Source organism: Primulina tabacum, chromosome 6 (assembly GCF_025594145.1).
Source record: "Primulina tabacum isolate GXHZ01 chromosome 6, ASM2559414v2, whole genome shotgun sequence".
NCBI classification, from domain to species: domain Eukaryota; kingdom Viridiplantae; phylum Streptophyta; class Magnoliopsida; order Lamiales; family Gesneriaceae; genus Primulina; species Primulina tabacum.
In genome coordinates this window covers 39030497-39056067 of record NC_134555.1, presented here as the reverse complement: position 1 = coordinate 39056067, position 25571 = coordinate 39030497, and the positions used below count along the sequence as shown (strand labels likewise).

Sequence of the window (25571 nt, the reverse complement as noted above, 5' to 3'; positions counted from 1 at the left end):
TATTGCTTGTTTTCATCAGGTGTTACTGGTTAAAATACATGGACTCCTAAAGTCAAATTCTTCAATTGTTTATACTTGAGTATTTTTTTTATGAGAATCCTACCATTACTTATTAAAATTGTTACAAAGTTACTGGAGGAATTTGATTTGCAGCAATAAGTAGTCAAAAACGTATTTTAATGATATTTTATTTGCAATTGATAGTCAGACACATTATATATGAAAAAAATACAAAATCTAACGTACATATAAATATGATTTCTAATTATGAATTTACATATGCTTTATTCATTTAAGTTAATAAATTAAATCAATATTTTTTAATGGATTCTTTTTGTAATTCATTGTCAGTCTTAAATTACTTTGGACACTAATATATATTGAATTCATCAATTGTTTTTCTTTATTGCTACTAAAATATGTGAATTTCTTCGTAATTGCTAATAAATATTTAATATTTCTATATTTTCTTTTTTTTTTTACATATAAATATATTACTTTTATAATAAGTTGATTTTTAAATATGAACTAAGAAGCATCATACATGATGTAGATATTGAAATATGTTAAAGATTATTTGTAAGAATATTTTTTTAACGTAAAATATTAATTGAATTATTCTGTGATTTTGGTTTTGCAATAATTCACTCAGATTATGTTTTCAATTAATTATTTTTTAATTGTGATTTTGCTACTTGTACCTCTCATTGCGCAAGATAGAAACCTGGTGGTGCTGTATATAGATGTAAGCCGCTTTAATTTTTAAAATATAATAACTAATAAAATTTGTGAGCTCTTCAACTCTATTTTTCAGTTTTTTCAGACTATTATAAACACATTATAGTAATTTTTATGAATTTTATAATTTTTATATATTTAATTTAAATTTTTTTTATTAATTAAAATCGATAAATTTATGAAACTCTTGATATTTTTATGTAGATGATAAAAAATATTAGAAAGTTGAAAAATTCTAATAAATGTTTAATATTTCAGATATAACTTTAAAATTTTGTGAACTATTCAACTCTAGTTACATGTTTTCAACTTTTTTAGACTATTACAAGTAATTAGATTATTATAAAATAATTTTTTTAAGAACTTAAGAATTTTTATGTATTTAAATTAATTTTATTAGTTAATATCAAAAAATTTATGAAGCTCTTGATATTTTAATGTAGATGATAAAAAATGTTAAATGTGGACAAATTCCAATAAATTGATTAAGTGATAATTAAAAAAATAGTAGCTCAATAATATTTCACTTATGATTCATTATGTGTTATGATAATATTTTACAAAATAATGTTTTTAAAATTAAATTTCCTATTATTATATATTTTGTTATCCAATTTTCAATTTTGTTCTAAACATAATACAAATTATGATTATATTAGCATTATTTTATCATGAAATCATTATATATATATATTGATTTGTTGTTTTGTTTGTTCTTTTCAACATATTAATTAATTTTTTATGGTATATGATGAAATTATATACATAAAAAATAATTTTTCATCTTTTCTATATATTAATTAATTTCTCATTATATATGAAAAATTTATATATATAAAAAATTATTTTTCACATTTCAAAATAACAAAATTATTATTTAATATATATTACTCACTTATTAAGTTAACTACGTTATGTTTATCAATTCATTGTACATTATTATTATGATTGCAACTTAATGAAGCATAGTTGAGAGTATATGGTTGTCACCATAACAATTAATATTTGTATTTAAATTATTATTATGAATTAAAATTACATTTTGTTCGATGGAGTTATCTGATTAGTGAGAATATATTTGATTTAGAGAAATGATTTCTAATATAAAATAACATTTATATTGTATTTGTTAAGTGCAATAATTGTTCATGTTAGATATAATAATCGAAACATGACATTAGAGTTGCTTTACGATTTTAAAATATTTTAATTATCATTGCGCTGTTACCACCAGTTATAACTTTTGGTAAAGCGGTAAGTGCACGATACGACAATTAATATATATCATAGCCAAAGTTAAGATATCAATTCTCAGGATTGTAAGAAATGTAATTATTGAGAGTGAGATTCTTGGAGTGCAAAAATTGTCCTTGCTGGATTAATCGATCGAACAATAACGATTGATCTACTATATCGTTTAAAATATTTAAGTTGTACTGTTACTATCAACTATAGCTTTGGTAAAACGACAAATATCTGGTCCTACAATTGATATCAGAGTTAATGTCACGAGTTCGCTTCTCATTGATTGTAAAATATTGCAATTGTTGGGGTACAGTAATTGTCCACGCTGGATAGAACAATCAAATCGTGCCGCTTGACCTACAATTTTAAAAGATTTGAGTTAATGTTTAATTATTGTTACCACAAGTTATAACTTTTGGTAAAAAGACGAACGCTGTATCCTATAAGATTTATTTCTATAATGAGTCAACTAATTATATTAATTTAACTAAATAATAAAGTTTGAAGTTGAAATTTTACTTAAATACATTAAGTCAAACATTTGATAGAAATTATTCGAGAAAAATTTCAGTGACAAAATGTTTTAGTAAACAAAATAAATTATTTAATTTTATTTTTTAATCTTTTCAGGCTCTAAATCATAAATTCTACATTATAATTGAAAATTTTCAAATCTCTGTTCATTTTCTCTATCAATTCTTGATTGTTTTTAAAATATTTGACATTATTCGCTACTTTAAAAGCGTTTGTATATCTCTTAGGATAATTTTAACTATTATATGGATTTATAAATGTAGCAAAACTAATAAAAAATGTAGTGACAGTAGGTTAATTTTTTTGTAAGATTCGATATGATTCAAAATATTATTTTACTATATATTATTTAATAGTTACATATATTTTGTGTGTGTGTATATTTACATTCTAAATTAGTTTTTGAATTCTGTGAATATATGCATATTTTTTCAAATTTTTATGTTGTTATGACTAAAATATAAAAATAACATTTAGTAACTTTTGAAATATTAATATTTGTACCTAAAGATCAGGAAGTGTCTCATTAATTTTTTTTTAAAGGAAGAAAATATAGTTATATTTTTGAATTTTTCGATGATGAATTATTTTGAAATTTTTCCCTCTCTAATAAAATATCTATCTATATCCCTTACCTCGAGAAATTTTTTTTCTAATATATTATCTGCTCGAGAAATTTTTTTTCTAATATATTATCCGCTCTTGCAATTTCACGTATTTTCTCCTAATTTTTATATCAAGTAATTATATCAATAATTTTAAATTTAATATATACATTACATCTATTTTAATCATTTCATTTTTTTTTCCAGTTTTTTTATTCATTATAACTTCAAAATTCAGGCATACATTATTTCTCATAACAATTAATTCATATACTTAATTATGTTCCTAATGCAAAATAAAAAATCGAATAAGACTTCGAAAAACAAGAAAAATAAAATGGAGTTAGACTCGAAGCGTGAATAAATCAAATAAACAAAATAAGAAGATCATAGGAAAAAAATACGCAAGCATCAAATCAAAATCAAATATGACGACGAAAAAGAAACATGTAAATTAGATATGATGCTATGATAGATGAATTTAATCGAAGAAAGGAGCATAAAAAAATAAAATAAAAAGATGAAAAAGATATTGAAAAATTCAAAAATCATACAAGAAAATATTAAAGAAACTAGATCATGCTTGTTTAAAATGATAGATAAGCTGTAAAATAATATTTATTATTGAATAATTAGTGAAAAATTATTTGTCTACATTCATTTGCAAATTTAGGATCAATATTCATAATGTATTTAAGTTCGTTAGTCACGTACAACGCACGTAATTTGCTACTAGTAAATAAAAATAAATTAATTGTTCTAACCCATCTCAAAAGCTATTTTGAGTTTCATAACTTCACCCATGATTTCATCGATTATTACAAAAATATATATTTTACTTGATATACTTAAATATTTTCTCATTGCGAATGAAAAAAAAGTTTGTGTTTTTTATCATAGGCGTTAATTTAAATGCTATACTATTTTGTATTATTTTATTTAAAAATTATTGTAGGAGTTTATTTCATGACAAATGGAAAATCCTATAAATTTAAAAAATAAAATATACCCGAAAAAATTTATTACTTGTGAAGCACAATTTTTAATTCACTCTAGATATGTTATGTTTCACATAAATGGAAGAAACAAGTAGCTGAAAACTAAATTTCACGTCTATGTAATAGATTTTGTTAATTACTAATACGTATTTATCCTCCAACAAAATATTAGTCGATCCAAATGGTTAGAAATGTCTAATACATGGCCTTATTTTTGAACTAAATATTTATCGTTCTACAAAAAATTTTAGTTATAATACTTGAATCAAGAATTTCAAGTTGTATCTTGCTATTTATATTAAACCGTCGCTCCAATAAAAACGATAGTTCGTTGACCAACAATTCCTCTTTTAATAATTACATAAATTTATAATTCATTGTTGTCACGCATGTATATCTATGACTTCGATTCTGATACCAATTATGATACATTTTTTTTTTTTTACCAATTTTCAGCAACTGCTGATTAAGTTACTACTTCAAACTGTTGTCAAATTCTTTCCATGTATGGGTTAACAGGAATTTTAAAACAAGGACATAGAATTGCAACTATATATGCTGTATGGAAGAGTAAACCCACCCAAAAGCGAAAGATAAACAAAAAGATTTTCAAACTGGAACGAAAATCATAAAAGTTCTAGTGATTCACCACATTTCTTCGGACTACATTAACAAAAAAAAGAAAAAAGAAAAAGGAAAAACAGAAGAAGAAGAGAAATAAACTAAACAATGGATCAACTTAAACGAAATTATGGAACGCGATAGACATTAAACTGGCTGATTCAGGTAAATCTTGGTTCTGCAAATGATCGTCACTCGAAAAAGGGAACATGGCTCAAAATCCGAACCACTTGAACTTCAAGACATCGAACAGGCTCACACCATCCCATGAAAGCCAGACGACTCTAAAAGTACGGCCTTGATTTGATCCGGATGCAGGTCTTGGCCTTCTTTGCATTGCTAACAAATTTAGGACAACAAAATCAAATAAGTGACAATCAAAATAAGCTAAACCCTTTAAGGAAAATATGGCTACCTCAGCTCGAAAAACATCCAACGCAAACCCATTGAAGCAGCTAATAACAGCTTGCTGAATGTCTAGCCCAAGGTTGTCCATGGCCCTCATAGTCGAGAGAAGAAGGTCTGGTCTGCGGCCACAGAACATATGGATGTTCACCGCTCTCCCTTCTCTTAACCTAACCTCAACCTGTCGTAATTTTAAAATTGTGTCAGTATGCTAATGCTTCATAATTAAATTTTCTCGTGTATGCATAGAGCAACTTTTTTTCTGATTTCTGAACACTCCGTGAATCAAATTTAAATCACCCAAGAGCTAGGAAAAGGCAAAAAATTGAAATCCTTTTGATTCAAAGTGAAAAAGCATACTATTCATACGTACCCTTGCAGGTTGTCCCGTTGGGCTGGAAAGTGGACTAGCAAATACACTAGGGCAAAGTTCCTCCTTGATATGGGTGGGAAGGCCGGGAGTCGTAGGCGTCAAAGGGTAGCAGCTAGTGGACGGAGTCATTGAAGAGCTACCAGGGATGGACTCAAGCTCATTGTGAAGATCATTTATCTTTTGCAAAAGTTCTTTTAAGTATTCAATTGCATCCCCAAGTATCGAAGCCCTGTCCATCTACCAACCAAGAGTATCGAAAGTATGTCAAAGTAGTTAAACCGGTGAACGGAATTTTATGTTATCAAGATATTCTGTTATCTCAAGCTGTAAAAACGTCCACGTATTTTAATCAAGAAGTTTCTCAAAGAATGTAATTAGAAACAATGGTATGTATAAACCTCCATTCAACTGTCTTTCTTTTCGTCTCAAGTACTCGTTCGTTAGAAAAAGCCAATCACATATTTGTCGCGACTCAAACCCAAGACTTATGTTTCGAAAAACCAACAGGTCTGCCGTTTGGTTGGTTAAAAATCGGGGAAAAAAATTTACAAGTAAAGTAATCAACGGTTAGTGGTACAACATTAATATCACTCCTCCAATCCATAGGAGAATACTCTGATTTTAAGGGTTCTTCCTTCCTAATCTTAATGAAAGCACGAGCATTGGAATAAGAGAATTTTGAATACGTAGAACAGAAAGGATCGGGAGAAATAATATAATGGAGACGGGACCTCATGCTGGTTGGTAAGAAAAAAGTTCAAAAAATATAGGGGAAGACGTATAACAAAATTTGGTTCAAAGTAAAAATCTTAATCAATATGTCAGTCAAGAAATAAATGCTAATTGTTAACTCTTTCATTTTGTAGCACTCAAACAATGACATCTCGTTTACTATCTGTGGTCCAAATTGAGAGATGCAATTTGAAATGAGCTCATAGATTCCATGTGAGTGAATTAAATGCTATCATACAACTTTAATATGCATGCCTCTCAAGTAAGGAAGTGCCAATTAAAATTGGCTACTGAACCTCATTAATGATCAAACAACTACTAAATTAAGAGAAAATGAAACACAAACAAGAAACAAAATCAAGAAACATGGGAAAGAAATGATGTCAAGAACTAAAACATGCCTAAAACTATGTTGTAATTCACGAGAAATTTGTTGGGAAGAATTCTCATACCTTGCTGATCTTTGGCACAACAGACCTCAACATGTACAGCCTATCGTTAAGCTTCTTCCGACGGCGCCTTTCGGCCATCAGATTCTTTGCAGGCATTCCTTTTTTCTTGCCCTTTTGATCCCCACCAGTGACTGTGCTATTCGCATGCGAGCTATTTCCGCCATTTTTGGTAACATCTTCAAGCTTATCCGTAGGTGTATTCTCCCACAATTGATCATCTGAATCATAGTTCAAATTAGAACCACCAATGCTAACATCCTCAACATCATCGCCACTGCTACTTTTCCTTTTCTTTTCGCTAAAATCCCACTTCTTATCATATTCTTCCACATTAATAGCACTGGTTCGAAATTGATTCATACCACCACCTAAGTTCAAAGAACCTAAATGGCTGCCATTGTCACTGCCAAGATTCTTCCTAAGAGCAGCCCTCTTTTGAAAGAGCGTTGGCTGTGCTCCAGTTGAGGCAAAATTATCGAGGGGCTTAAGAACATTGGGCCTGTTAAATAACAAAGCATTCCCCTGCATAGGATCCTCCCCAAATCCAAATCCAATCCCACTACTACCTTGCGGCAAATGAAGTAAATTATTAGCTGCAAATTGAACATTAGAGCTCAAATTGAAAGTGCCCATTTGAGAATGAGCCCCCAAATTACCGAACCCGCCTCCCATAATTCCGCAGCTTCGATTCAAAGCATTTTCAAGATACACACCCTCACAACCAAAATCAAAGTTTCCCTCTACAGGGTTGTTTGGTATCAAAGATTTCGGATGCATATAGTGGTTTAAGGGGTTATTGGACGTGTCAAGATGGTTGAAAACAGCAGCTGAAGTTGGCGAACATGACGCAGAAGAATCAACTGCATTCAAAAGTAGCTGATTGTTATCAGCAGCTTCGAGGAAACCCGCTGGAAACGAGATGTCATGCATGGTCGCATGGTGGTTGACACCGCCTGCGGTGGCGTTCGTGGCGTACCAGTCATCATTCTCAGCCTCAAGCATGGATTTGAATGTAGAAAGCGCACCCATTTCCATTTCTGGCTTATTTTCCAGTCCGCCATTGTTGTTGTTTTGAGCCCATGAAGCTCTAGACAACATAGTTTTTTTCGTGTTGTTTGTGTAAGAGAAATCTGCCAGTGGAGTGGAAAAAACAGAGACTAGGGGAGAGGAAATTATAGCGAAAGGGTGAGAAAATGGAACGTTAAAGAAAAGGGAATGGTGGGAGGGGAAGGAAGGAAAAGGGGATTGGCTTTATCAGAAAAACAGGGGCCATTTTTAAATTTTTTTTATCGCCAAATATGTGATAAATAACAGTGGCTAAGGTTTCTCTCTGTATTTACATGATCAACAATAAAGTGATATTTATCTATTAGATATGAGGAAACATATATAAATTTATATATCTAATATATCATTGTTACTTTATCGATGTTCACATAAATACATGTGTATTTGATATAATTAATAATAATTGTAAATAAAATGATAGGAATAGCTGAAAAAAATAATTTAAGAATAAAATTTAAAATAAATTGTTTAAGTTTAGTTTTATATGCAAAATTATTATGTGGTCATGTGAAATTTGCACTACCTAAGAGGTGCGTAAAATTTTAGAGTAGGTCTCTTGTGAGATGATCTCACGAATTTTTATCTGTGAGACGAGTCAACCCTACCGATATTAACAATAAAAAGTAATATTCTTAGCATAAAAAGTAATATTTTTTTATGGATGACCCAATTAAGAGATCTGTCTCACAAAATACGATCCGTGAGACCGTCTCACACAAATTTTTGCCAAAATTTTATCATCCATTGGTGGCTCTCTTACTATGCAAGAGAAACAAGATGTTTATGACGATAAATTATAACCCGTTTTGTGTTAAAATCTAATGTTTAATATGAAATATCAGGTTCAAGATTCGATGGTAAAAACCGCATTCCCGATTTTTTTTTAGGTTGGGATTGGTCTTACGTATAAACAAAAAAGTGTACGCATATATGAGCATGTATATATATGTGCGTTATGGTGTGTCCATAAAATAATCACAAAATTCCTTATTCAAAATATCAAAAAAAAATTGTAATAAATACTATAATTTTTAAGTACTATCTTCAAAATATAAAATATCTTAATCTAATCTCTAAATTTTTTACATAAACTATATTTAACACCAAAAATAAAATAAAAACTAATATATATTATATAAAATACTACTGATTAATAATACATATATACGTGTATATATTTGGAGGTTTGTGCAAAGTTTATTGCTTTTTATGGGCTAATTGTGACGTAGGTTGTTAAGCCAGCAAAGTGCATATGATTTCTGGTTTTGCTTTTTGCAAGTATGTAAGCTAATTATTACAATTCTCTAAAGCTTTAGATTTTTGGGGCTTTAAAGCAGCAGAAAAAATTGCTTGAATTGAGTATAAATGTGAATGGCCATGTCATAAAAATAAAAGGAAAAAGGATTTAGTTACTTGTTCAATATTTTACTTAATTTTTTTTAATGATTTTCTACTTAAAATAGGACAGAATAGGATTCAAAATTTATTTTGTGAGATGAATCTACGACCTAACTCATTAAAAAATATTAGATTTATGTCAAAGTATTATTTTTCGATACAAATATTAATTAAGTCAACTCGTCTCACGGATATAGATCTGTGATACCGACTCATAATATACAAACACTCAAAATATTAGTCATAAATTGCTCTTAGAAAGTGAATGCTCTAATTTTATTGAATTTGCCATTTTTGAGAAGTTTCCCTATTAAATTTTAACTAGCTTGTTGCTTGAGTATAAAGAAAATACATAAAAACTCTTTTATTCAACATCTTATCCCAAGGATTATTATACTTATACATCTTGACTGCACATTTATAAGAAAAATCAGTTCTTCTTTAATATGAGCTAAATGAATGGCAAGAATATTGTTGATATATGTTTTTGAAAACATTTTTACATAGTTAACAACAAATGTTTCATGTATTTTATCGCTTTTAAATTCGTCGGTACTGTAACTTTCCATTTGTGTCTATTTTAGTTAAAACGTGATTTGTCATATAAAAGAAATTATACATCAGTAAGTTTGGTTGAATGAGAAACTCGTGATTCAACACGGTATCAACGTGAACAACTGACAGAGTAGTTGATATCTTATTTTACAATATTTACCTAGTTAATTTGAAATCACATAAAGTTATATTTGGATCATGTAATTTGAAATCTATGAGTTCGAATTCATTATCATTGTTAATTGATATAAAAAAAAAAAAAAAACTGAAATTCATCTCTTACTTATTTATGTTATAAATACATTAATCATAACGAATTTCAAATGACTATCTAATAGTTTAAACCTTTGAAATTATTTGTGATTAGTATAATTATAATGTTAATAAGAATATAGATAGATAAATTTAAGTTTAATTTGTTTAAGTTGTGTAAATAATGAAAATGCAATTCAAAATCATGAAATTATAAAATCCCATAATTTTGATATTGCACCCTTAAATTAAGTGAAACAAATTTTTATCAGTGAAAAACAAATATATTCTAACTTTTGTGAGACGATATAACAGATATATATTCGTGAGACAGATTGACAAACTTCATATTTACAATGAAAATTAATACATTTGATATAAAAAAAATGATACTTTTTTCACGAATCGGGTCAGCTTAGATATTTGTATCACAAAATTGACCCGTGAGACAGTCTTACTGGAGGTTTTAGTATATTTTTTTATTGCGGGTAAACTAAACTATATTAAACAAAATATGAATCATAAAAAAAGAAAAAGAAAGAAGATATAAACTATTCACCTAGTAGCCTCATCACAATTATAAAAACAAAACCATGTAATTATTCTTTAAATCTCAATTTATTAAAAATAAAGAGAGAAGTTAATAAAACTTAAGAAACTCATTGATATTCAAATTAATTTGTAGTCAATAAGAACCAATTGAGAGCTCCAAATCCACTCTTTTGATTTAACCATGATTTGCCAATCACCGTATATATACATCATTAAATAAAGATTGCATATCTCAAAATTCAATCAAAGGGAAATAAGCATAATTCAGATTTTTTTTTTTGGACTGTGAAAATCCCAAATTTAAGCTTCCCATCATGCCAAAAAAAAAAAAAAAAAAAAACCCAAAAAATAAAAAATAAAATACAAGTTCTCTGTCCACGTCATAAAATTAATGGAAGATAAAGTCATTTCTAATTTGATTCCAATTACTTAATTTGTATATAGAAAAAGCTAAAAATATATTCCACCCTACTTTTTAAAATAAAAAGCTTAATAATGAAAGATAAAATCATTTATGTGAAGAGAACTCATAATTAATTAATATATTATTAATTGAAAGTAGTAAGTAAGGACTGAGTTTAACAAGAGGACAGGATTAGATGCAAATTGGGAAACTGGGCCGAAACCGTGAGGATAAGGACAAGCCCAAACTTAGAAGCAACTATAATTTCAACAATTTGAATTAACTACAACTATCCCCCAAATATATCCAAAATTTATTTATTTTTTTTAGGATTATATTATTTTAATACTTATGATAACAAAAATATATTATAATATGAATTATAAGTGTTAAGAAATGAAACTAGCGTTTCAAGAATTTTGGTGTATGACAAATCAAAATCAACCGCGGCTGGAATCCTAATAAGCTCAACCGGCAAAAACCTACAGGTTTCCCAAACCGCTGATTTTCAACCGCTGATTCTTCAGATTATGGCAATAGTGAACCGGTTCATCTAAGAGAATCACTTATTGCTAAAAGATATTCTCTGACCGGTTGAATGCATTCAAAACTCCTTGAAGTCAATGATTACACATCAATTCCAAGAATGATAAACATTTAACTCTCTATCCCAGAAAGGAAGCTCAGAGATAGACTTCCAGTCTGATGCGAAAAGAACAGTTGCCTTAAGAGGAAATCCTCAAGAAAAGAGCTTCAGATGTATGATGAGCAAAAGGAAGATTAAATGCGAACATTTATTGCTCATAAAGATGAAAGCGACTCATCTGATTCTGAAGCTCAGGTTTACGTTAACTGCCCTTTCCGACCTTTAAGTCATTCGGCTATATCAACAGAGAATGATGCAAGCCAAAAAAAAAAAGCATATACAAAGATCATTGAGCTTGCCTTCAAAGAAAATCTCAGAGCGCAATCACAGTCAATACTCATTTTCGCTCTATCTGCACGCAGTTCAACAGAAACATACTTGATCATCCTAGGATCTTTTCGTGCTACTCAAACAAACTACTGTTTCATATCAGTAACCTGATGGTTATTTGATTAAAGTTTGTGGTGTCTGGAGAACTAAGGGTTCTTAATATCTAGAAGTGTAAAGTGATCACTAAGAGTTCCAATACAGGCAATGTGATAAGTCCTGGATGGATCGGACTGTTACAAACATTTTGTAAAGTCAAAGTCTTTTAGTGGAGTCTTTCCTAACAAAGGAAGAAGGGGTGACGTAGGAGTATTCAATCTCCGAACATCCATAAAATCCGCTGTCATCTATTTCTTGCATGCTTAAATATCTCTCAGTCACTTATTGTTGTTAAGGGTGCCACTAATTTTATTGATCATTGAAAACTTTGAACTGTTTTCCGCACAACCAGTAGTTCAAGTTTTCAACCGTTTGAGAAAATATTTAATTCTAATTTGATTCCAATTACTTAATTTGTATATAGAAAAAGCTAAAAATATATTCCACCCTACTTTTTAAAATAAAAAGCTTAATAATGGAAGATAAAATCATTTATGTGAAGAGAACTCATAATTAATTAATATATTATTAATTGAAAGTAGTAAGTAAGGACTGAGTTTAACAAGAGGACATGATTAGATGCAAATTGGGAAACTGGGCCGAAACCGTGAGGATAAGGACAAGCCCAAACTTAGAAGCAACTATAATTTCAACAATTTGAATTAACTACAACTATCCCCCAAATATATCCAAAATTTATTTATTTTTTTTAGGATTATATTATTTTAATACTTATGATAACAAAAATATATTATAATATGAATTATAAGTGTTAAGAAATGAAACTAGCGTTTCAAGAATTTTGGTGTATGACAAATCAAAATCAACCGCGGCTGGAATCCTAATAAGCTCAACCGGCAAAAACCTACAGGTTTCCCAAACCGCTGATTTTCAACCGCTGATTCTTCAGATTATGGCAATAGTGAACCGGTTCATCTAAGAGAATCACTTATTGCTAAAAGATATTCTCTGACCGGTTGAGTGCATTCAAAACTCCTTGAAGTCAACGATTACACATCAATTCCAAGAATGATAAACATTTAACTCTCTATCCCAGAAAGGAAGCTCAGAGATAGACTTCCAGTCTGATGCGAAAAGAACAGTTGCCTTAAGAGGAAATCCTCAAGAAAAGAGCTTCAGATGTATGATGAGCAAAAGGAAGATTAAATGCGAACATTTATTGCTCATAAAGATGAAAGCGACTCATCTGATTCTGAAGCTCAGGTTTACGTTAACTGCCCTTTCCGACCTTTAAGTCATTCGGCTATATCAACAGAGAATGATGCAAGCCAAAAAAAAAAGCATATACAAAGATCATTGAGCTTGCCTTCAAAGAAAATCTCAGAGCGCAATCACAGTCAATACTCATTTTCGCTCTATCTGCACGCAGTTCAACAGAAACATACTTGATCATCCTAGGATCTTTTCGTGCTACTCAAACAAACTACTGTTTCATATCAGTAACCTGATGTTATTTGATTAAAGTTTGTGGTGTCTGGAGAACTAAGAGTTCTTAATATCTAGAAGTGTAAAGTGATCACTAAGAGTTCCAATACAGGCAATGTGATAAGTCCTGGATGGATCGGACTGTTACAAACATTTTGTAAAGTCAAAGTCTTTTAGTGGAGTCTTTCCTAACAAAGGAAGAAGGGGTGACGTAGGAGTATTCAATCTCCGAACATCCATAAAATCCGCTGTCATCTATTTCTTGCATGCTTAAATATCTCTCAGTCACTTATTGTTGTTAAGGGTGCCACTAATTTTATTGATCATTGAAAACTTTGAACTGTTTTCCGCACAACCAGTAGTTCAAGTTTTCAACCGTTTGAGAAAATATTTTTCAACCGCCTAAAAACGGTTGATAGCAAAAATTCAAAAACAGTAAAATTTGAAAGAGTTCATTCACCCCCTCCCCCTCTAAACTCTTTCCCGATCCTAACAAGTGGTATCAGAGCGGGGTTTTTCTCTAAATGTTGACATCATTCAAATAATCATGGCATCCTTCAACAAAATTCCTATGTTTTCCAAGGAAGACTATGATGATTGGAAAATTTGCATGCAGGCACATCTAGCAGCACATGATGACGATATGTGGTTTGTAATCACCGATGGACCAATGAAGATCATGAAAGTAAACACAGCTGTTGGTACAACCGAAGGCGCTCCTCAAATGATAGAGAAACATAGATCTGAATGGACAACTGAGGATCAAAAGAAAGCAAACCTGGACAATGTTGCAAAAGATATTCTATATAAGACTCTGGATAAGAACATTTTCGCCAAAATCAAGACCTGTACCACTACAAAGGAGATATGGGAAAAACTTACTCAACTGTGCGAAGGCAATGATCAGACCAAAGAAAACAAACTGACAGTGGCTATCCAAAAATTCGATAATGCAAAGATGAAGCCAGGAGAAACTCTTGCAGAATTTGATGAGCGGTTTAGCAGCATTATCATCGAGCTCATCTCACTTGGAAAAGAGTACTCCAACAAAGAAATCGCTTTGAAGGTCATGCGAGCTCTTCCCAGAGAATGGGATGTGAAGACCATAGCAATGCACGAATCCAAAGATCTGAACAAACTGGAACTCCATGATCTGTTTGCTGATCTTAAAGCATATAAATTTGAGCTTGGAATACGAACTGAAGAAGAGCCATCCGCAACTCAACAAACAAGGGCTTTGGCAGCTGCTACAGTGACTCTTCCGGTCGAAGAGTCCACAAGTAAGAGCAACTAAGCAATGAAGCCATGTCTCTTTTTGTTAAGAAGTTCAGCAAATTCATGCGCAAAAATCAATCTCAAATGAATAAACCTTATTTTAAAAAGGACCATACTGAGGATGGTCAAGGTTGTTTTAACTGTGGAAAGAAGGGACACTTTATTGCAGAATGCAACAAGCCAAAGAAGGATGAAAAGAAACAGGAGAATAGAAGACGATTCAAAGATAACAAGAAATTCGTCAAGAAAAAGAATCGGCGAGTTCTGATTGCAGAAGAAGACAAAGGCAAATGGGCTGAAACCGAGTCAGAAAAATCCTCTTCTGAGACATCTTCAAGTGAAAACGAAGACGAGACAGTCGAGTGTCTCATGGCCAAGGAAGATCAAGAATCCACAAATGAAATGATATTTGACTTTAACTCTGAAGAATTTACACCAGAAGATCTTGTTACAGCACTGCACGACATGGTAAATGAGTACAAAAGACTGTCTATGAAATTCAATGAAGCTGTAGCAGAAAAACTAGACTTAAAAAACAAGTCAACTCTCTCTAACTATTCGCAGCACAAAGAGGTTGAAAGTTTGAAAGTTAAGTTAAGTCTGCTAGCGGCTGAGAATGATGATTTACGAAGATTGTTCCATGCTACACTAACAGAAAACAAACGGTTAATGAATATCGTCAATACTTGGAACAAGTCCTCTGCTTCTCTTAATAGGATGCATGAGATGCAGAAACCAGCCGGAGACAGAACTGGGCTGGGTTACAACATCAATGATTGCAGTAATTCAGAAGCTTCAACTCAACCGTTACTAGAGAAAGACAGTTTAAGATCAATTAAATTTGTCAGATCTAGCTCGGTATATAAACATGGTAAGCCTGAAGATCAAGGCATTCAAAATATGAATCTTGAGAATAATGGGAGGCGACGTGGTTTGGGTTATGTTCAGAGTGATAAATCCAAACGATATTGGCGCAAACTCAGGCCAAACTCAACCGATTACGATGGCTCAACTGGATATCACTCAAGAACCAGACCTAACAATTACTACAATTGCCGACCAGTTCAAAAGAGGTATAGATTGAATGACAGTAACCAAAGGCTCAAACAACATATATTGCATTCACCACCTGATTATTTATCCAATCATGGTTACCCCGTAACACATCACAAAAAATCCGCAAGGATAATTCAAGTGTGGATTCCTAAGGGTCTAATTAATTCAGGACCCAAATAGAAAGGGTACCAATTTCTTATCTCAAATTTCAGGAACTAAAGAAGAAAAACTTGGAAAAATCAACATGGTTTTTAGACAGCGGATGCTCAAGACATATGACAGGAAACAAAAATCTCTTGTTAGAAGTTGTGAATTTCAAGGGGCCAACAATCACTTTCGGTGACAACGCTAAAGGTAAAGCCATGGGTAAGGGTAAGATTATTCATGGCAAAATCATCATTAAAGATGTTCTCTTGGTAAATTTATGTTATAACCTGATCAGTATAAGTCAACTGTGTGACAATGGATATACAGTTGAATTTCATAGAGACAAATGCATGGTTAAAACTAATGCAGGGACAATTGTGCTGACTGGCTATCAAAGTCAAAATACCTATAGAGTAGAATGGAATGATGAATATTTAAATGCATCTACTTGCTTCATTGCTCTAAATGGAAATAAAAATTGGCTATGGCATAAAAGGCTCAATCATCTAAATTTCAAATCCATTGTTATTATTATTAAGCTTAAGCTGGTATCTGGACTGCCTAATGTTGACTTTGCCAAAGATAAAGTATGCAATGCTTGTCAGCTAGGAAAACAAGTTCTATCAACTTTCAAAAGCAAGGGAAGAAACTCTTCAAGCAAGATGTTTGGAACTCCTTCATATGGACCTGTTTGGACCTATTCCGATGATGAGCTTAGGGGGAAAGAAATACACTCTTGTAATTATTGATGACTTCTCCAGATTCACATGGGTATTATTCCTAAGCTCCAAAGATCAAACTACCGATCAACTAATTAGGCTGCTCAAGAGGCTTCAAAATGAGAAAAGGGAAGAAATTGACAGAATCAGGAGTGACAGAGGAACTGAATTTCTAAAAAAATACATGTCATCCTACCTTGAAGATCATGGCATTAAACACGAGTTATCAGCTGCAAGATCGCCACAACAAAATGGAGTAGTAGAAAGAAGAAACCGCACCCTGAAGGAAGCAGCAAGAACCATGATGGCTGAATCTGGTATCTCACAACAATTTTGGGCTGAAGCCGTCAACACAGCTTGTTACACTCAGAATCGGTCTATGATTAATAAAAATCATGAAAAGACTCCATATGAAGTATGGACCGGAAAATTGCCAGAAATGGGGTACTTTTGCATATTCGACTGTAAGTGTTTTATTCATATAAATGGCAAAATGCATCTCACCGCATTTGATGTAAAGGCTGAAAATGGCATCTTTCTGGGATACTCAGCAGTGAGTAAATCATACAGAGTGTATAATAAAAAAACTCTCATTGTCGAAGAATCCATACATGTCGTAATCGATGAATCATCTATATGTCATGACAGTAGCAACAGTAGCATGCATGATCTGATAAATAATTTTGAAGCTGCTAACCTTGAAGCTAGCAATGATGATGATGAGATAGACCTAAGAAGAACAGGTGAAACCATCTCCAAAGAAAACCCAACCGGTCAAGAACAAAATCAGCAGACAAATGAACCAGAAAACAATTATCAACCGCAGAACATACCAAATGAAGAAGAGGCACCAGAACAAGAAAACGACATCAATCAACCAACCGAGCCAAATCCATATGGACCTTGTCTTTGGTGGAACAAGGATCATCCACTCGAGCAGGTTATTGGTAACCCTACTGCTCCTCTTAGAACTAGAAATCAGATGATAAATGAATTTATGCAGGCTGCTTTCGTTTCTCAAATAGAACCCAAGAAAATTGATGATGCCTTGCTAGACACAAACTGGATAGAGGCTATGCAAAAGGAACTTAATCAGTTTGAAAGGAACAGAGTATGGCACTTAGTATCTCGACCTAATGATGCTCACATAATTGGAACTAGATGGGTTTACAGAAACAAAATGAATGAAAGTGGTTCAATCATCAGAAATAAGGCTCGTTTAGTGGCTCAGGGATATAGACAGGAGGAAGGAATAGACTTTGATGAATCTTTTGCCCCTGTTGCCAGATTAGAAGCCATTAGAATATTTCTAGCTTTTGCAGCATTTAAGGACTTCAAAGTATATCAAATAGATGTTAAATCTGCCTTTCTGAATGGTTTATTAAATGAGGAAGTTTATGTAGAACAACCACCCGGTTTTGTTAATCATGCCTTTCCTGATCACGTTTACAAACTGGATAAGGCCCTATATGGACTCAAGCAAGCTCCGAGAGCATGGTATGACACACTAACCAAATTTCTGCTCGAGCATGGATTCTCTATCGGTACAATTGATAAAACTCTACTTAAATTCTCCAGAAATGATCATTCATTTTTTTGTTCAAATATATGTGGATGATATTATTTTTGGTTCAACTAGTCCTAAGTTATGTGAAAGATTTTCTAAGATGATGCAGGAACAATTTGAAATGAGCATGATGAGCGAATTAAACTATTTTTTAGGACTGCAAGTCAAGCAGTCTGAAAACGGTATCTTCATTAATCAAACCAAATATACACGAGATATGATAAAGAAATTTGGCATGAAAAATTGCTCTCAAGCCAGCACTCCAATGAGCTCATCAATCAAATTAGATAAAGATGAAGGGGGAATTTTGGTGGATGAAAAAATGTACAGAGGACTAATTGGGTCCTTACTGTACTTAACCGCAAGTCGACCTGATATTATGTTTGCCGTATGCTTATGTGCACGGTTTCAAGCTAAACCTATGCAATCTCATTTTACTGCCTCTAAACGCATACTCGAATATTTGAAAGGAACTGCCAATGTGGGTCTTTGGTATCCCAAAGATTCAAGTTTTAATCTTATAGGTTACTCAGATACAGATTATGCTGGATGCAAAATCAATCGAAAAAGCACCAGTGGTTCATGCCAATTCTTGGGTGAAAGACTTATTTCATGGGCCAGCAAGAAACAAACGTCAATCGCTACATCAATCGCTGAAGCAGAATACTTAGCAGCCGGAAGTTGTTGTGCTCAGATGCTATGGATACAGCAACAGTTAAAAGACTATGGAATCCAAGCCGCTGAATCTCCCATATTCTGCGACAACACAAGCGCTATAGCCATAACATACAACCCTGTCATGCACTCTCGGACAAAGCATATCGATATCAGACATCATTTCATCCGAGAACATGTCATGAAGAAAGAAATGCGGCTTGAATACGTTCATACTGATCAACAAACAGCCGATATTTTCACAAAACCACTACCCGAGGCTAAGTTCTCTTATTTTCGTAATATGCTTGGTTTGATTGACATATCATGATATGATTATTTCTTGTATATGCCTAGTTTAATTTTGCAGAAAATAAAAGAAAAAGGCAAGAAACAGTCAGTAATACAAAATAAAATTTTCTTATCATATGAGGCGGGGGCAGGCAATACATCATTAGACATGGGGGCAGTACATCAACAGAGGCGGAGGCGTACACTCTTAATCTCCCTATCTACGTACAACCTCCAGGACGCAAACCAGCTGCTCAGCCCTCCGATGGCAATACGTGAAAACTCCTCTGAAATGGCTATCTCTCTCAGAACACTCCTCTCCTTGAACAACATGAGAAGATAAACGCCATCATCAGAAAAGACGCCAACATTATTAGCCACGCGAAGACGTCGCCGATACCTTCCTAGTGCCGCCATCTCTCTAGAGGAAACAGCTAGTTCGCATTCAAGGATGAACTGGAGTTTTCGGATTTTTGCCCACATGGCCTGAGTTTTCTTCATCACTCGCTCCTCAATAGCTTTTTTACGAGAAGCCACCACAGCATTCATAAATTATTCGGCTAAGTCCGGACTGTTATCTCTCTAAATCTCTCTTATTTGATTTTATTGCTAACATCGTTGCCTGTATTTATAGATAAAAATCAAGCGCCAAAAGCCTGTGTCATCATGAATGCGGTGGGAAATGTGAAGCGTTCTATAATACGCAACTGACGGTTCATTGTCATTCATGCACGTATTTAGGGGGAACAATGGTTAAGGAATAATTATTATCTTCTTTAACCGGTCCCTACCTAATCACATCAATGATCCGGTTCAAATTCTGTGGATATAGTACATCCACGTCATTTTCGTAAAAAGTACTCAAACTCTTCGACTGCTTCTGTGTGAAGTGACGTTTTTCTCCTTCAAATTTGAAAATACTCATTTTACCGCCGTCAAAATTTTCAAATATTTTAGAAAAATCCTACACTAACAGTCCTCCACATGGACTAACTAGTGCATTCTTGAACCGGACATACCTACCTTCATTCACATCATCGTTCTCGCTGTGTTATCTCATCTAAGCTCACTCTGCAGGAACAAGCAAACAAAAAAATTCTTTGCAAATTCAACACAAATGGCTGCCTCCATTGCACAGAATACAGTAGCTATCAACTTCCCATCCATCTTTTCGATGCCCAACAAGTCTATGAAGGCTATGTTCCGCTCACTCGAAGAATCTAGGCTTCGAACATTTCTGGGTTGCAGCTACAACTACTCCGATACATTACTGAAAGAATTCTTTGATTCTACTCACATGAAGAACGGAGAAATTCTTTGTTCTGTTCAAAACAAAAACTTCATCTTCACCCAGAAAGTGTTTGCTGAATTGTTTAGCTTACCAACGGCTGGCATCACTGACTTCTCTACACTGCCAGATGGTAATACTGATATTTGGCGAAGAAACTTCTCGCTCACTGATTCTCCTATCTCTTACCCAACATGCCAGAAGCGAGATTTAAAGATTGAATTTCGACTGTTGGCTGATATTGTGGCCAAAGGAATTCTTGCCAAAGCTGGTGCATATGATAAAATTACTATGGAGAAATTCTTTGTTATGGCCACCATCTCCTCCAATCTAGGGATCAACTGGTTTGAAATTCTTTTCAAAATACTGGTAGCCATGATTAAGAAAGACAATCAATTACACGGCTTCGCGGTTCAAATATGCCACATGTTGATCAAAGCAGGAGTCCAACTGGTTGACATGATTGAGGTTGGAAAAACCAAACTGTTTTCTTGGGTATCGGTTGACAAATTCATTCAGAAAAACAAACCGACAGATGAAGAATACGTCACTGTCAAAACAGAAACTGGTGTTGAGTTTGTGAAACAAAAGAAACAAAGTGTCTCTACTCCCAAAGAAGCCAAAAGAAAACTGGTTTTACAAACAAGCTCTGATGATGAGTCCAAAGATGATGTTCCAGTTGCTCAGGTTTTCAAGAAAAGAAGAACCGCACAACCAACAAAGATTAAGCTGGTCAAGCATATTTTTGCACCGCTCATTCCTGCCCCTATCCCTGCAGTATCTGTCACCAAGTTTAAAGGGATTCAAATTACGGAGACAGATATCCAATCCTCCTATTCAGGAGCTCCTATTATTCTCTCTTCCGATAAGGGCAAACAGGTGATGATTGATAATCTACCTCAAAACAATGCAGTTCATACGGCCATTATCCTCACAAGTTAGCGTGTCAACGAGGCTGTTCAGACAAAAATGAAGATGTTTGATAAATGGGTTCAATATTGCACTGCTGTCACTTTTGATTCGCTCCTCCAAACCAGAAAGATACAGGCAGCCGCCAAGCTTGAACGGTCCATTTTGGAATGGGCCGAAACGACAGACATTCAAACCGCTTTTCAAAGACGCGACTTTGTGGAGATTCAAATGAAAGAAAGCACTTTTCGAATCATTATACAGTTGAAAAGGAAAAATTTTGATTCTACATGTCCTACAGCCAAGGATGATTCTGCAGTCATATCTCAACTTGAAATGGATGCTTTGTCCCTGGCTATGTCAGTCGCTCACATGCGACAGGAGCTTAATCTTCCAGCTGTTGCTGAAAAGAGAAAATTTGACTCTCTGATGGATATTAATGAGGATATCGGCTCAGAACTAGCTCCACCCATTGCCACTCAGAAGGCCTCTAGCTCTAAACCCTCTTCACCAGAACCTACCACAACAGCTCAGAAGGAGCTAGATTCTATTCAGGATACTCCACGATCAGAACAACTACAAGCCTCCTCCGCTGGTCAAGATCATTCATCCGATGCGAATGCTAAAGTCTTCTCACCTGAAGCTCTTCTTGAAACCGATCATCCAATTCATGAAGCAACAGATCACCCGACCTCTGAAAAATTCATGATGGAGGATCCTCCTAGTGCCGAACACCAATGCTGTCAGGATGTTTCGGCTCTCTTAGTTGATTCTCCGCCGCTTTCTGACCATGGCGCATATGCTTCATAGCCTCCTGATGATTCAAACAAGGCTCCAACTCTTTCAGTTGTTGAGGCAAAGCAGTTTCTTTCTGATTTTGATGCGGCTAAACCATTTCAAGAGCCATTTATCTCTTCACAAGATCCTATTACGAATGATACCCCAAACGAATTACAAGAGCAGCTCACATCTTCTCCAAAGGAAGTGCAGAAAGCCGTGACACCCATCTCATCAATGCCTTCCTCACCCAATGATCAAATCGCACAACCAGAGGAACCTAAGGTCATTGGTTCAAACTCTTTTGTCTCGAATGAGGACATTGATCAATTTATTGAGAGTATCACGGCGAAACCTCATGAGACTGAATCTACTCAATCTGCTGACAAGGCAACTTCCTCTAAATTAATTGCCTTCAAGGCCAACCTACTTGCTGAACAAGCAGCACCTGAGGAGGAAGAATTTGTGGAAGAGAACTTCAAACAAGAACTTCTGAACCGTCTTGCAAATATGGATCAGTCTATCCTTGCTCTAAATCGCAAACAGTTTGATCTGAAAGAGGACTTCCACTCTATCAAAAGGACCATGTCTAAAGACTTTGATGCCATGACCACAAGAACTTCCAACCGACAGGATCATCATCATACGGCTCATATCAATATGTGCCTTGGTCTTTCGGCACAAATCACTCGTATTGAACAACGAATGGACGCCCAAGGTGCTCAACTTACAGAAATTATGGAATTTCTTGTTCATGGTGATGTCAAAAAGGGGGAAAGAGAGCATGAAAAGAAAATTCAAGAAGAATTAGCAGTCCTGAAGAAAAAGGAAGACAAGGCTAAAGCCAGGGAACAGAGTTCAGGACTTAGGAAATAGTTCAGGACTTAAGAAATAGTAATATAATACAATTTCGAGCTTCTTGGTTATTGCTAATATAATTTATGGTTCATTGATTCTTCACTCTGATAAACAAACTTACGGCTCAGTTTTGTCATCACAAAAAAGGGGGAAATTGTTAAGAAATGAAACTAGCGTTTCAAGAATTTTGGTGTATGACAAATCAAAATCAACCGCGGCTGGAATCCTAATAAGCTCAACCGGCAAACACCTACAGGTTTCTCAAACCGCTGATTCTTCAGATTATGGCAATAGTGAACCGGTTCATCTAAGAGAATCACTTATTGCTAAAAGACATTCTCTGACCGGTTGAGTGCATTCAAAACTCCTTGAAGTCAACGATTACACATCAATTCCAAGAATGATATGCATTTAAATCTCTATCCCAGAAAGGAAGCTCAGAGATAGACTTCGCAGTCTGATGCGAAAAGAACAGTTGCCTTAAGAGGAAATCCTCAAGAAAAGAGCTTCAGATGTATGATGAGCAAAAGGAAGATTAAATGCGAACATTTATTGCTCATAAAGATGAAAGCGACTCATCTGATTCTGAAGCTCAGGTTTACGTTAACTGTCCTTTCCGACCGTTAAGTCATTCGGCTATATCAACAGAGAAGGATGCAAGCAAAAAAAAAAAAAAGCATATACAAAGATCATTGAGCTTGCCTTCAAAGAAAATCTCAGAGCGCAATCACAGTCAATACTCATTTTCGCTCTATCTGCACGCAGTTCAACAGAAATATACTTGATCATCCAAGGATCTTTTCGTGCTACTCAAACAAACTACTGTTTCATATCAGTAACCTGGTGGTTATTTGATAAAAGTTTGTGGTGTCTGGAGAACTAAGGGTTCTTAATATCCAGAAGTGTAAAGTGATCATTAAGAGTTCCAATACAGGCAGTGTGATAAGTCCTGGATGGATCGGACTGTTACAAACATTTTGTAAAGTCAAAGTCTTTTAGTGGAGTCTTTCCTAACAAAGGAAGAAGGGGTGACGTAGGAGTATTCAATCTCCGAACATCCATAAAATCCGCTGTCATCTATTTCTTGCATGCTTAAATATCTCTCAGTCACTTATTGTTGTTAAGGGTGTCACTAATTTTATTGATCATTGAAAAATCTGAACTATTTTCCGCACAACCAGTAGTTCAAGTTTTCAACCGTTTGAGAAAATATTTTTCAACCGCCTAAAAATGGTTGATAGCAAAAATAAAAAAACAGTAAAATTTGAAAGAGTTCATTCACCCTCCCCCTCTAAACTCTTTCCCGATCCTAACAATAAGTTTCACCAAAATAAGCTCTATCAAACATCATTTTAATTATACCATTATAAAAAAATCCAAACTCTCGAGTCTTGGACTTTACAGATTATCTCACATTAGTAATGTTTGTATCTCGATAATAAATATCTACAAATGCGACCATGATTGAAACTTAAACTCTAATAAAACAATTCGAGCTTTTCGACTAGTTTCAACACCAAAAAAATTTCGAGAAATAGGTGAATTAGATCGTATCAGAGATCGAAAATCTAGTACTTATATTTTCAGATGTGTTGTATTTCCGGTTTAAATACACTTTTATCAATTACACATCCATCGGAACGTTAGCATGTATCATGTCATATTGAAAATCTTACAGAATTTCTCTTAGTTGTGGAAACAATCAGATTATAGCACCCTTTTTACCATTTTCCCTTTCTGATTCAATTTGTGAGTAAGCTATTTACAGTTGTTTAGTTGAGGTGTTTCGAATTTTGACGTCGTTTTTTTAGATGAGATTCGATTGAATTTTAGATGGGTGTATTCAATATAGGAAATTTAATGTGAAATTTGCAGATTTTAAAAGTCTAGATATATTCAGTCGAGGTGTATATTGATATTTAAAATTGACTTTCATATAGTTTTAAAAAGTCGGGTGATATTCAACACTGACTTTAAAAAACTCTATTAAAGTATAGTTGTATTCAGATTTTCAATAGACTTTTAACAATTTCATGAAATTTATTAACATAGGTTCAACGCAAAAAAATTAGATGGAATGTTAAAATTTTTAACTCTTACACCAATTTCATGAAATTTATTAACATAGGTTCAACGCAAAAAATTAGATGGAATGTTAAAATTTTTAACTCTTACACAAGTTCTTTTTTTCTCTTTCTAACCTCACAATTCACATCACTTCACTTCTGTTCACATCTTCTCTCCTCTCATATCTCTATATACCTCTATCTAATTTTCAAAATATATCTCTATATACATTTTCTTTTTCCTTTTCAGATTTCTATTTTTTGGATGATTGCTCATTTAACAATTTTTTATTTTAATATATACGAAAATTTTGAATTCTTAGAATTGATTTTGTGATTTTTAATTAATGATTTATAAAAATAAATATAATATTCAATAATGATAAAAAGTGATAAAAAATTATGTTACTTAATTTTTAATAGTTGAATAGTCTCACGACAAACATGAATAAAATAATAAAAATTAAGATTTAAACTATAATTCATAAAAAATTATTTATCATATAATTGACAAA

At 33.3% G+C, this 25571-nt stretch overlaps 1 protein-coding gene across 1 annotated transcript; it reads right to left on the bottom strand.

Annotated features, from left to right (window-relative positions):
* Positions 1-4714: 4714 nt before the first annotated feature.
* On the bottom strand, positions 4715-7972 carry LOC142549423 (transcription factor ICE1-like). The gene is made up of 4 exons (XM_075658359.1): positions 6704-7972; positions 5520-5756; positions 5157-5327; positions 4715-5080 (listed from the first exon to the last, which is right to left on the bottom strand). The coding sequence occupies exons 1-4, from the start codon at positions 7799-7801 to the stop codon at positions 4997-4999; spliced, it is 1590 nt and encodes a 529-aa protein (XP_075514474.1). The 5' UTR covers positions 7802-7972; the 3' UTR covers positions 4715-4996.
* Positions 7973-25571: the final 17599 nt, after the last annotated feature.

Coding starts and splice junctions, on each gene's coding strand:
- LOC142549423 (XM_075658359.1), bottom strand. CDS start 7,801: ATGTTGTCTAGAGCTTCATGGGCTCAAAACAACAACAATGGCGGACTG. Junction 5,757..6,703: donor TTGTGCCAAAGATCAGCAAG/GTATGAGAATTC, acceptor CTTGGTTGGTAG/ATGGACAGGGCTTCGATACT. Junction 5,328..5,519: donor CAACGGGACAACCTGCAAGG/GTACGTATGAAT, acceptor AAATTACGACAG/GTTGAGGTTAGGTTAAGAGA.